Raw genomic sequence first — 12,201 nt, forward strand, 5'->3', positions numbered from 1 at the left:
TCAGGGGCGGGTGCAGGGAGACAGGTGCGGGTGCAGGGAGATAGATGTAGGTGCAGGGAGACAGGTGCAGGTGCAGGGAGATAGATGTAGGTGCAGGGAGACAGGTGCGGGTGCAGGGAGACAGGTGCGGGTGCAGGGAGACAGAGAGGCTCTCCTCAAAAGGAGAAAGGGGTCCATAGTTTCCCCGTTACCCAGGGCTTCCGCCCAGAGAAGAAATGGTGCCTGGGGCATAGACACGTGTCCCAGTGGCAGTGAGGGGAGGCGGTGGGTGGACGGTCACACAGACCAGGGGACCGGCGCTGGATATACTCAGAGGCTTCCTCGCAGGAGCCAGGCAGGCTCCCCACACCCTGAGATCACCTGAGCCCCTTCATGGAGGTCCCACTGGGCAGGGCAGTGAGGCTCAGGAGCATCCCCAAGGAGCAGCTGCCCCCGCGGCTGCTGCCCGGACTCTCAAGACACCTGCCTTTCATGATCTGCTGCAATTCCATCTGCAAGGTCTGGATGGCGCGAGATGGGTCATCACTGGCCGAACGCTTGACCCGGTGAATGGAGAGTTTCCCACCGGCTGCAGCGGCGATGTCATCATCCTCGAGGAAGATGACGCGGTTGGTGTGTTCTATGATGGCGCTGGGGCAAGGCAAGCACGGGCGTCACGGGGGGGACTGTGCTCGATGGCCACGAGACGGCCACCATGCCCGGCCGCCCCAGCTGAGTCCACATCAGGGCACTGACTGGCATTTTAGGAGGGAAGGGGCATCACACATTGATTTGTTGCCGGAGGAAGGCCATCAAGAACTGACATCTGACAACACCCCTGCCCCTGCTGAGCTGCGAGAAAACAGCTCATATGGGGGTGAATCAGAAACGGCGGTGCAGCCTGAAATTCTCGATTACACAGTCCCCGGACGGGAAGGGGACGAGGCTCGGCTACCTGGCATCGGAAGCGAAGAAGAACTCCACGGCTTTGTTGCCCACGGCCTGCAGGCAGGTCGAGCTGTCCAGCCTCTGCACCCTCGGTTTTCGGATGTTATTCACATTCTCGATGTTGCCTAGTAAATGCAGAGAGGATCGCACGTCTGGTTAAACGCTTTTGTTTGAATAACATGCAGCATGGAGCCCGTTTCCATCTGAATGTGTGTGCGAGAGATGTGCAATTTTTAGCTTTGGCTGTGTCAGCCAAATAGCGTGAAGGATCCCCAAATAGCAAGAGCATTTAAATGGCCGCAAAGAGAACACGCCAAATCACCGCTGGAATCCGGGCAGGCTGCCTGCATGTACGGGAGCGGCACGCCGTCCCCTGGGCTTGGGATAATGGTGTCAAGTATCCAGAGTAAAAAAGCTTTTGGACAAACGGAGCCGAGGCTCAGCTGCCTGAGAACCTTCTGGATCTGGTGCCACCTGTGGTCCATCCAGACACGGTGAGGGCACCACGCCTCCAGGGGCAGAGCTGCGGGACTTACACGTCATGTACAGGACGGGGACCTGTTCCGTGGAGAGCTTGTATTCGCTCCGCACTCCGATGAGCAGGGGGCTGCCTCTCCTGCAGGGACGAGAGGGGGTCGGGTTAGCCGTCACCTTGACACCTGGGACGGGGCTGGAGGTCCTCTGAGCACTGAGGACAGTCCCCACATCTCGCCTGCCCCCCGTGGCAGAGTCCTGTTGAAGTCCCACACGATGGACGCTGGCCCACAGGAACAAATTGACCACAGGCTGGGGCAGAGCCCAGCAGGCCAGCGTGGGTGGCACCCCAGCTCGCTTCTGAGGTGCCACCCACCTGCCCAGTGAGACCCCACACGGTGCTGGCGTCCGAAGCCGAGTCCCTGTCAGGCCCTCGCAGCAGCAGGTGCGCTGGGGTCTCCGCCCGCCTCTGCTCCCCGCCCATCTCTAAACAGGGAGCCCAGGATCTGCACCAAGACTCTCTTTGCCCCTTTCATCCGGCTGAGGTGTCCTCCAGCCTCGGGAGCATTCAGCTGACGGGCTTTGGTTCCGCTCAACCTTGTGGGCGACTTAGAGCGCTTTCTCGGGCCGTTTTGTCTCTGCCTAAGGAACACCTCGGTGGAGTTTGGAATCTCCAACCTGCACAAGGCAGACTCCTCACAAAGGGGATGGCGATGGGCAATTCCTGCAGCTGCGCTGAGTGAGGGCCCCCAACTCAAGTCCCCTGTACCCCCACCCCAGCTCGGCCACTAGCACCAGAAGGCAGTCTTCAGCAAAGTGCTCTTGGCATTCCTTTCTGGCTCACAACTTCTGCAGGTACTGTGTTTATCAGGCATTGTTCCGTGAGTTGAACGGCATCCTGCCTACAAGACCTAATGGTTTGCTCATTCTTATACATGACAGCATGCAAGTCAAATTCCCAGTGGGTGTGCTGTGCAACACGCAGTTCGCTTCCGCAACTCAGGAACTCCAGGCCTTCCAAGAACACAGCCTTTCCTCCCCTGCACGCTAGCTGGTTAATAGGAAGGAAACACTGGGAATGTGTGAATAAGGCAATTAAAGAGCACTGTCTCCAACACATTCGTTAGAAGACAATGGGGTAATATTTTACATCAACCAGTTTCTTGCTAACTTAGATGAATGTACTCATGAATGTACTCATTGAGTCAGCCTGAGTCCACCCCACATATATCCACTTGGCCTGCTAACCTGACTCAATACAGGCCCTAAATACTTCTTCATTAGTAATAGATCTTATTTTCCAGTACTGTTGCCTGTTTGGAACTCACTCTAATTTCTCCAAGTAGGAGGACAAAGTCTGTGTCTTTGCAGAAGGTGCTGTGAGTGCCTTGAATATTTTGGACAATCTTTTATCCTATATAATAAAAGCCTAATATGCAAATTGACCAAATGGCGGAACCAGCAGTGGAATGACCAGTCGCTATGACATGCACTGACCACCAGGGGGCAGACACTCAGCACAAGAGCTGCCCCCAGGTCACAAGCCCCGGGTCAGCCAAGGCAGGTGCCAGTGGGGTCCCCCTGCCCGCCCCAATCGCCCTGCCGATTGGCCCTGATCAACGACCAGGCCTAGGGACCCTATCCATGCATGAATTTCGTGCACCGGGCCTCTAGTTATATATAAAGCATATCAGAGACAAAGTTCTTTCTGGGTCCAATGGGAAATTAGTTTACACATTCTTTATAATAATGACGGTTAGAAAGTACCATAGTTATCTATATTTCTTGTTAAATGTCTCCCCAAAATGTTTTTTATGGATTGAGCTCTATAGCTTCTTCAGTCTTTGTGCCATATAATGCTCCCAACACATCCCAAAGATTGTCCTGCAGGTTATAGAGACAATTTAGAAAAATAAAACTTTATTGCTTCTTCACACTGTCTTCTACATTCACTTAAAATAGTAATGTTATGATAATAGATTTTAAAAGGGGTTTCTAAATTTGATAAGGACCAACTGGTATTATAAAGTTCTATAATTTGAAGGAATAAAATTCCACAGGATAAATTAATTCCTGTCTTAGAAAGAATAAAATCATAATGCATTTCCTGCCTAGACAGTTTGACAGTCTGCAAGGGAGAGCCCCACCCTCTCTGGCCCAGTCTCCCAGGGCCTGAGGCCATTTTTTATGGCTCCTCAGTGCCTTCAGAAGGAAGCCTGCAGCCCTCAGGGCATCTGAGGCTCTGCAGAGCTGGGCCTCTGCACGTGCTCCCACTCCCCATCACCCTCGAGTGTCCCCATGACCTTGCTCACTGTGTCCCCCATGTGTGGCATACAGCAGGCATCAATAAGCACACACTGAAACTGGAAGAGCCTCGAGTCGCACCAGTGCTCCCTCCCCACATCCTGGCCTAACGGGAGGTCCCAGCAGTGCCATGCTTGCTCTGGGCTCCTTGCCTTTACTCACACCGGTCCCTCCGCCTGCCTCTCGCGGGCAGACACCTGCTCTCCCCAAGACCTCTAATGTATTGCCTCATACCCCAAGCCCCCATCACAAAGTATCACCATCTCTGCCCTGCTCTGTCCTCCTGCACAAATGTCCTGTCCTTAAGGGCAGGACCAGCTCTGATGTCACCAGGTCCCCAGGGCCCAGCACATAGTAAATGCTCAACAAATATTAGTTGGATGGATGGACGAATGGACGGATGGATGGATGGATGGATAGACAGATGGACAATCAACCTTCTGAATATAAAACAACAGGATGGCATTCATACACCTGCTTGTGTACATCCGCAGTGCTGGGACCCTGGGGGGCTCTAACAGAGGGGCACACAGGCTGAAGCTGGTCCTCTCGGCCGATTCCTGGGACACCCCTGCCACGAAGGTGATGAAGTTGGGCCTGCGAAGCCCCCTCTTTACTGGATTCAAACCACGTTCATTTTTGTTCCTAGTTTCACATTCATGAATTTGCCTGCATTTTCTAAAGGGAGTCTCTGAAACTGTATAGGTTTTAAGCCCCAGGAAAGCTGGATGTGCCTTTATACAATTTTATTTTAAATTTGAATTTTGTTGTCAACTTCTAAAAGTATGGAGATTTCAAATAAGAATCCAACTCCGTTTATTCTGTTAAAATGGCAGACGCTCTGGCCAAAGAGCTGGTGGGGTGCATTCTCTGTGGCTGAGCCACGGCTGTCCTTTAGACAGAGCAAGCGCCTTCCAGTGTCCAGGGCGCAGGCCCCGTGCCTCAAGCTGAGTGGCTGTGTTTTAGTTATTTGCTACTGAAATAGTCATGTGTTTGCCTTACCTCAGCGGTTCTCAATCTGTGGGTCGCGACCCCTTTGGCGGTCTAACGACCCTTTCACAGGGGTCGCCTAAGACCATCCTGCATATCAGATATTTACATTATGATTCATCACAGTAGCAACATTACAGTTATGAAGTAGCAACGAAAATAATTTTATGGTTGGGTCACAACGTGAGGAGCTGTATTTTAAGGGCCAGAGGTTGAGAACCACTGCCTTACCTTGTGGCGACGGCTTCTCCCGGGTAGTGGATGCTCTTGAAAACCAACGCGAATGCTCCTTCCTGAAAGCACAGGGAAGAGAAGTGAGGAACAGCTCACTCGGCTAAGCCAGGCCGCGGCAGCCTGACCCCCGGCGGGTCTCCCCGGGCCCCTATCCCCTGTGAGCCGTTCTGGGGACAGGCCGGCGGTGCTCACTCAGGGCACTGGACGCAGAGCAGCATGGTGACATCAGGAGAAAGTGACATAGACGGAGCCACGCTAATTACAAAGGCCAGACCTTGTGACCAACAGCAACCACACCCGCCGAGGCCCCGGAGGAACAAATCCCAGCTCTGTGATCAGCTGGGTGAACCTGTGCATCAGAACCAGGGACCAGGTGAGAACCGGGGCCAGGCTCCTGGCCGGGAACAGCATCTACTCAGGGGATACCTGTGAGGGTTAAAGGGGCCAATGCTCCATGCCCCGTGCTTAGCTCACTCACACCACCCTGCAGCTGGGCAGCACTGCAGCCTTCTTCGTGCCGCACTTTCCCCGTGGTGAATGAAAATAAGACCCGGTATGGCTTTGTGAGCCAATGCCAGGAAGGATGCCGGGCCATTTCTCCCCTGGGACATTCTAAGTCGACATCAACGAGATGTATCTAGGTCAGGGGTCCTCAAACTTTTTAAACAGGGGGCCAGTTCACTGTCTCTCAGACCGTTGGAGGGCCGGACTATAGTTTAAAAAAAAAACTATGAACAAATTCCTATGCACACAGCAGCGGCAAAAACACCCGGCGGGCCAGATAAATGTTTTCGGCGGGCCGCATGTGGCCCGCGGACCGTAGTTTGAGGACCCCTGATCTAGGTTATGTAACTAAAGGCACTAACGTCTCACATGAAAAGCCGGCCATGTGAACCCCCACCACCACGGTCCTGTGTGCGACCTGCGATGGGAAGCAGCCACGGTTCCGAGGCCAATCACAACTTCAGAGGCGTTAAAACGTGGCAAGGCACTTCCATTTGGTGTTTACCACCCAGACCTCAGGACTTTCCCAAATGTTACAAGGACCCGATAGCGTAACGCCAGAGGCTGTAGGTGAGCCAGATTGACTTCTCAGGTACTTGGCATACATTTGCCTAACGCTTAGAAAGATGAAGGGGCGAGTTAGGCAGGTGTGACTCACCAACTGCTGAATGACTCTCTCGACCAGTGTTGAAAATGTGATGTCCTCGATCTCTCTGTTGTCGAACACGTATTTGATCAGCTTGGCGATAGTCTCCGTGTCTGTCTCTGACTCAAACTCATAGCCTTTGCTTTCCTGGAATATTTGGTTGGACACAGAGTCAGATAACGGTCATTGCGAAACGCTGGCCGGGCCAGCTCCCCCTCCTCCCTGATGACTTGCCCTCAGAGTGACTTAAGGAACTGTCAGAACGACATGGAAAATGTGAAAGGGATGAGAAATGTTTGCCAGAATCACACAGCATAACACAGCTGAGTCATTCCGGACACCCTGAGACTGCCCCACCTCCAAAGCTGGTCCCTGCCATGAACCTGAACATTGCAAAATAACGGCAGTCAGAGTAATCAAATGAGCTGAGTCAACTCCACCCACAACCTTTTCATCCTGTAGACACTGGCCATCTGCCTCTCCGCCCCACATTCCCTTTGGTGTACGAGTCGACAACTGAGAACAAACACTTTAATAAAAGGAAATTCGTGTTCGTTTGATTCTGCGACTCTGCAGCGGCCCCTGTGCATCTATTCGAGCAAGATCTGAGGAGCCGGCTGGGCTGCGGCTGAGGTTTGTGTCCAAGGTGGTGACGTGGCCAAGAGTGGCCCTCACTCCGCTCCTGCTTTTGTTTCCGGAGGGAAATGAGCTGGTTGGAAAGTTTCTGGGGGAGGACCAATGGCACTTGACTTAGATGTTACCCAGGGGAAGTAGCTTACCAGAAATTTCCTCAGGTCTTTGTAATTTGTGATGATCCCATTGTGAATGACAACGAATTCTGGAAGAAAAGTTTCAGGACAGAAATGTGATGAAGACGTGAGGATCAAGTCAGATGTGAAGGGAAACAATCTGGCAGCTTGAAACTACAAACCCTGCTCCTATAGCAGTGGCTCTCAACCTTCCCAACGCCGCGACCCTTTAATACAGTTCCTCATGTTGTGGTGACCCCCAATTTCATTGTTACAAATTGAACATAATTAAAGCATAGTGATTAATCACAAAAACAATATGTAACTGTAGATGTGTTTTCCGATGGTCTTAGGCGACCTCTGTGAAAGGGTTGATCGATCCCCAAAGGGGTTGCGACCCACAGGTTGAGAACCGCTGCCCTATAGGGTGTCTGTTAAGCACATGTCATTTACCATCACAGAACCGATGCCGGCTATGACTACCATTTCAACCTGAGGAAACACACCCACTGACCTGACCAGGGACAGAGCTCTACTTGTGGTCAACAGGGTCAACAATTAATTGTTGCTATTTATGTCCATGGGGTTGATTAACCCTTCATTGCCCAGAAACAATTCCAGGAATTCCCAACCGGCTCAGAGAAGTCCCGCGCTGGCGGTCCACACCCGGGCTTCTGTGTGACTACACTGAATTGTAACAAGATCTGAGCTGAAAATCTCTGAAGGTTCACTTAAAAATCCTGGTTTTCTTCTAGGAAAACCCCACAGGTTCTGGCATCCCTGGGCTCCCCGCACTCCGGTGTGGCCACGAGCACCTCTCTTTTGCAGGGTCTGCCTGCTGTTTCCACCTCCCGCGACCCAGCAGCATCCCGCTCCCCTGGGCTGCGCCCTGTGCAGGTGAACCAGCGGAAGGGGCGGGCAGTCCCTGCGTTCCACTGCACATCCAATAAGCAGCTGAGAAACGGCCAAGGCCAATCTGAAAGTTTTCCTGGGCAAGTAACCCTCTTCCCCCTGCAGCCTAGATAATGAAAAGACTTTATTATCCCTGAGACGCAGTACTCCCAGGAGGCCGTGTCTACATTTTGGGCGTTTGTCATAAATATTGACTATTATTCAGTGAACATCTGGATCTCCAACTCAAGTTTTTTTCAGTACAGGACAGGTTTTTTTCCTGTGACATCTTTTAAAACCTTTTCCATTTTTACCATAGTTTCTTCTCTATATTTTTACAACATATTGTATACTTTTGTGTGGTCACACAGAAAAATGAGATGTCTCGAATAAAAAAGCCATTTTCAGCCCGACCGGTGTGGCTCGCTGGTTGAACGTCACAATTCGATTCCCGGTCAGGGCACATGCCTGGGTTGTGAGCTTGATCTCCAGCAGGGGACATCCAAGAGGAAGCAGATGGATGATTCTCTCTCATCACTGATGTTTCTCTCTCTCTCTCTCTCTCATCATTGATGTTTCTCTCTCTCTCTCTTCCTCCCTCAATCTCTCTGAAATCAGTAAAACATACTTTTAAAAAGCCACTTCAGCAGGTGTGCTAGCCCAGTGTACCTGGGTTACGTGCCTTTACTACTCCATTTGTCCAGGTCACTCTTGGGGACACCAGCTGGACTGTTGGTTCTCTCCTGTATCAGCTGCCTCCATAGCCTTCCCTTCTCCAACTGCTTTCATGTCTGCTGTGACACTGTTTCTTACACTATTTTCTTTCACCTCATTCTACTGTCTTCTCAGCATTAATTTGCTTCCTAGAATCTGTGTTTTCTTTGTGAAAACTCCTTTGTGTAATTTTCTTCTGCAATGTCGTTGCTGGGTGTAAGCCTTCCTCTTAAAAGTATGCTCTCCAGCTCTCTCGGCTGAGTTGCTAAAGAAATACTACGAATCTTCTCTTATTTCCCATGTTGTTTTGTTTTTAATTACTCATCCTGAGTCAGGGCAGGCATTGCTCAGTTTGGGTGTGGGGTCCTCTCCTGGGAGCCTCCCCGCTCTGGGGACACAGAACCATCATCGGCACTGAAGTTGGGGTTCACATATCGCCTGGGGAGGCAGGGGACTGTGGCTGGGTACATCTCCGGGCACATGGGCCTGGGGCCATGTTCCCTCAGCCAACACTGCTGCTCCCGCGACCACGCCTGTGTCTGGCTTGGGGTTTGGCTGGATGTCCGTTCTAGGTCCACAGTCCTGTGGGGTCTGCTGTCTCCCGCCCGGGTGTAGGGTGCCGGCCGCAGTAGTGGGACGCCCTGCGGTCCAGGGCATGGACCAGATCCAGAAAAAAGCCCTCAGCAAAACCCTCGCTACCCTCGCCTCTGACCACGTGGGCGCATGTGCAGCCCGGCCCCTGTGCTACCTCCGCTGCTCTGATGAGAGGGTGCCTGGGACGCTCCTGTTCCAAATCGGGCGGGGGGGCTGCCTCGGGAAACTGCAGTGCCCACAGGGCAAAGGACAGGGCACAGGGAGGTGCCGCTCTCTTCTGCAGCCCGACTTCCAGGAGGCGGAGCTGCCACGAGGCTGAACGCTTAGCTCAGCCTGCTACCAAGCACCCCAAGCCCCTCTGATGTGCCTGATCCTTACTTGGCGTGGGGCCTGCACTGTGCGCGATGTCTCGGAGCGGGGTTCTGGCTGACTCCAAAGATCATTCTCTCCTGGACACCCTCGCCCATCACGCCCAGGTGTGAGTCTTTGGGGATCCTGACCTGACCAGGCTCAACCCCGAGTGGGGACCCACACAAGGGCCCAGATGGTGTCTCAGGCCCCTGTTCAGAGCCCTGGAGGAACCAAGGGCCATGCCTCTCCCCATCTCACATGCCTACTGTGCCTGACGATCCTGGGGCTGACCACAGAGCCCCCAAGAGCTCCCACTGGGAGCCCCAGACCTAGCAGTCCACCCCCATGAAAGGGGCGGGGTATGATTCAGGAGAACTGTCCTGGGGGTCCACATGAGTGATGAGGCCCCTTGAGCTGGGGCTGGCAAACGGGGGAATTGGGGAGAATTGGGGAGCCCGCAGCACACCAAACAGGGCCTGGTGCCTGGGGGACCGCCGTGGGCAGTGGCTGGGCCCCTGCTCTCTGACCCTGACCTGCTGTCCGTCAGTCCACTTTGTCCAGGGATGCCAGATGCTGGACTTTTCCACACCATCATTCTCACTGTTTACAAAAGCAAAGGAGCTCAGAGGAGGGCTCTGCTGCTGGGAGGAGCTCTTGGGCTGCCAGCTGCTGAGGCCTCCTGCAGGGGCACCTCAGACGGGAACCAAGGTCGGCCCTGCTCCCCTGGCCTTGCCCAGGACCACTCTCCTCAGGGGCAGGGTGGGCTTGGGGATGAGGAAGGAACGCCATCTTTCCCTCAAGTGCCCGGCCTCCAGAGCACTTCAGCCCTTCACCCCTCACGCTGCCAAGTCCCCTCAGGCTGGTCCACGCAGGAAGTGCCTCGTGTGCCTGCGGGTCAGCACCGCCCTGGAGCAGGCGGATCTGCCTCCTGTCTGGGGCCGGCACCACCAGCTTGGATCCCCAGGGGAGACAGGCGGGCTGAGAAACCCCCGGCGGTGGGTGCGGATCAGCCTGCACAGTCAGGGCCAGGCAGAACCCCAAGACGAGACGGGAGCAAGGCCCCGGTACCTACCGTTGCCTCTGTCTGATCGCTGCGGGTGGCTGTTGACAGCGCTCGGAGCCCCGTGGGTGGCCCAGCGCGTGTGCGCGATGCCAAAGTGGGTTTCAAACTCCACGTCTAAGTCCATGCTGTCTTGCTCTAGAGGAAAGAAAAGTGCAGTTGCCACACTCACAAAGCAAGCATTGACCCGGCTCTGCTATGCGAGGCAGTGTCTGCACCGAGACGGGTCAGCACGTCCCGCCGGGACCGGGCACTCGCACCTCCTCCGGGGTTTCTGCCAGACCCCTGCTGCTGGCTACTCAGTGCTTACCAGTCCTAACCCACTTAACTTTCACTTTAAAAAGAAGATTCTGTATCGCCACTACACGTGGAAAAGCAATAGCGCTTGCCAGAAAAATTAAAATACATACATAAGTACCAACTATTTAAAAATACATCTCTTCATGTGCCCTGCACAGAAAAGTCAGCATTTTTAGTTTCAAATCCCGTTGAAAGAAAAGATTTCCAAGGACCCACGCTGCACTCACTGGCCGGACTGGCCTGTTTTCCACTTACTGTAAAGCTCTTCGTCAAGGGCCTTGACTTTCCCCCTTTTCTTGACCAGTCGGATATGCCTTTCTTTGTCTTCGTTATTGTTCCCATCGATTGCCACACCTGCAGGTGAACACGGTTTTCTGTGTTGGACTCAAGGCTGGTCTCTCACACTGTGCTACAGGGCACCGCGCAGGGGTGGGAGCGGGGAGTAGGGGGGAAGGAGCGGGGTGCTGCATGATTTATTAGTTCTTGCTCCCCTGGTGCGTCGCCTGATTGACTTGGAAAGAGGAGGCTGTGCCTGTGGCAACACCTAACAGCCTGCAGGGAGTGAGCGCCTGGACCCACACGGCCATGGAGAGTGCTTTGCATCCTCTCCTTTAAATGGTACCGCTACTCAGTGCCCCCTCCATCTTCCCCGACGAGCCCTCTGCTCAGCACGGACAGGGCTGTAAACGGACCTGGCTCTCCCTTTCTCCTACGGCTGAGGTAAGAATGGGAACAGACGAGGTGTCCACCAGCCAGGCCGGGGGTGGGGGGAGCTCTGAGATGCCCACCTAGTGGAGGACTGTGCAGCACTTAGACCGTTAGGAGGGAGTTGGGATGATGGGAAATGCTGACATAAGTGAAAAAGATATAAAAGTACAAAATGCTGTCATCATGAGTAGGTGGGACCACAATGTCTACACGCCCCCCTTCCCCCCAGGCCCCCGTGACTGGAGGAGGACACAGAGATACCAAGGGGCACTGTGGATGCAGACTGCTTTTACCCTCGTTTCCTCTTTCGCCTTTCCTAGTTTTCAAATGTAATAAACAGCGTACGGTTCTGCGGCAGAAGCCTGCAGGCCTACCTGCCGAGTCGTAGCCTCTGTACTCGAGCCGCTGCAGGCCCTTGACGAGGGTCTCAAAAATCTCTTTCCTGGTGCGGGGCACTCTGTAGTTCATGTAGGCAAAGATTCCTGGGAAAGAGGGGACACTGCACATTACTAAACACGCGGTTCGTGTTTAGAACACGGGCTGGCCCTGGCTGGTTTGGCTCAGTGGACAGAGCATCAGCCTGCAGACTGAAGGGTCCCAGGTTCGATTCCGTTCAAGGGTGCATGCCCGGGTTGCAGGCTGGCTCCCCAGTCTGGGGCGTGCAGGAGGCAGCCAATCCATGATTCTCTCTCATCATGGATGTTTCTCTCTCTCCCCCACTTCCTCTCCCTTCCTCTCTGAAATCAATACAAATA

General features: G+C 53.7%; 1 protein-coding gene across 1 annotated transcript in view; it reads right to left on the bottom strand.

The window, feature by feature from the left end:
• The window catches only part of GFPT2 (glutamine-fructose-6-phosphate transaminase 2), a 30,419-nt gene extending 18,496 nt beyond the window's left edge, over positions 1–11,923 (bottom strand). Inside the window, exons 1-9 of the mRNA XM_015571558.1 lie at positions 11,821–11,923; positions 10,994–11,092; positions 10,451–10,576; positions 6,859–6,917; positions 6,092–6,226; positions 4,927–4,988; positions 1,464–1,543; positions 935–1,052; positions 467–630 (exon numbers count right to left, since the gene is read on the bottom strand). Of these exons, the coding sequence (XP_015427044.1) occupies positions 467–630; positions 935–1,052; positions 1,464–1,543; positions 4,927–4,988; positions 6,092–6,226; positions 6,859–6,917; positions 10,451–10,576; positions 10,994–11,092; positions 11,821–11,914 (937 nt within the window). The 5' untranslated portion in view covers positions 11,915–11,923. The remainder of the gene's footprint in view (positions 1–466; positions 631–934; positions 1,053–1,463; positions 1,544–4,926; positions 4,989–6,091; positions 6,227–6,858; positions 6,918–10,450; positions 10,577–10,993; positions 11,093–11,820) is intronic.
• Between the last annotated feature and the right edge of the window lie 278 nt (positions 11,924–12,201).

The sequence above is a fragment of the Myotis davidii genome, unplaced genomic scaffold, assembly GCF_000327345.1.
Source record: "Myotis davidii unplaced genomic scaffold, ASM32734v1 scaffold648, whole genome shotgun sequence".
Lineage (NCBI taxonomy): Eukaryota > Metazoa > Chordata > Mammalia > Chiroptera > Vespertilionidae > Myotis > Myotis davidii.